The 838-nt window shown below is 70.6% G+C and overlaps 1 protein-coding gene across 1 annotated transcript in view; it reads left to right on the forward strand.

Annotated features, from left to right (window-relative positions):
* The first annotated feature begins 502 nt into the window (after positions 1–502).
* SOX21 (SRY-box transcription factor 21) overlaps positions 503–838 on the forward strand; it is a 2446-nt gene continuing 2110 nt past the window's right edge. Inside the window, exon 1 of the mRNA XM_013006446.2 lies at positions 503–831. Coding sequence (XP_012861900.1) covers positions 526–831 — 306 coding nt within the window. The 5' untranslated portion in view covers positions 503–525. The remainder of the gene's footprint in view (positions 832–838) is intronic.

An 838-nucleotide genomic window follows, 5' to 3' on the forward strand; every position in this document is an offset into this window, starting at 1 on the left:
CACCTGCGACTGTCAAATGAGAAGATCACCCAGCCGAACCCAAACTCTCCAGGCGCGGAGAGCCCCCCTTCGGCACTTGGCAGCAGGCGGCGGCGCGCTTCTGGCCTCAACTTTGTGGAACCTCCGCGGCTCAACTTTCGGAACTGCTGCGCGGCCGGGAGGGAAAAGACGGGGCGCTGGCCGAGGTCTGCCGAGAGTCCGCGGGCCCACCCGGCCAGAGGAAGGCGGGAAAGGCGGAGGGGTGAAAACTGCCGGCGCAGAGGAGGGGCCCCGCCGAGTAGTTCTCCTGCCCGGGAGACGATTGTCCCGAGCGCCAGGACTCAGCGGGGAGGGTGGCCAGGGGCGCGCGCTCTTGCCCTCCGGCCGCGCGGGAGCGGCGCCGCGGCCCGAAGGGGCGCCCAGGGCGGCGCGAGGAACGCGCGCGGGCCCCACCGGTCCCCGCGGACCGCAGCCACCATCGATTTCCTCCGGGCCCCGGGCGAAGGCCCGGCCGGTGGCGGACTGCAGCCGAGGCCCGGCGAGAGCATGTCCAAGCCGGTGGACCACGTGAAGCGGCCCATGAACGCCTTCATGGTGTGGTCCCGGGCTCAGCGGCGCAAGATGGCCCAGGAGAACCCCAAGATGCACAACTCGGAGATCAGCAAGCGCCTGGGCGCCGAGTGGAAGCTGCTCACCGAGGCCGAGAAGCGGCCGTTCATCGACGAGGCGAAGCGCCTGCGCGCCATGCACATGAAGGAGCACCCGGACTACAAGTACCGGCCGCGGCGCAAGCCCAAGACGCTGCTCAAGAAGGACAAGTTCGCCTTCCCGGTCCCCTACGGCCTGGGCGGCGTGGCGG

This window comes from Echinops telfairi, unplaced genomic scaffold, assembly GCF_000313985.2.
Source record: "Echinops telfairi isolate 266 unplaced genomic scaffold, ASM31398v2 ScPeMD7_7405;HRSCAF=8443, whole genome shotgun sequence".
Lineage (NCBI taxonomy): Eukaryota > Metazoa > Chordata > Mammalia > Afrosoricida > Tenrecidae > Echinops > Echinops telfairi.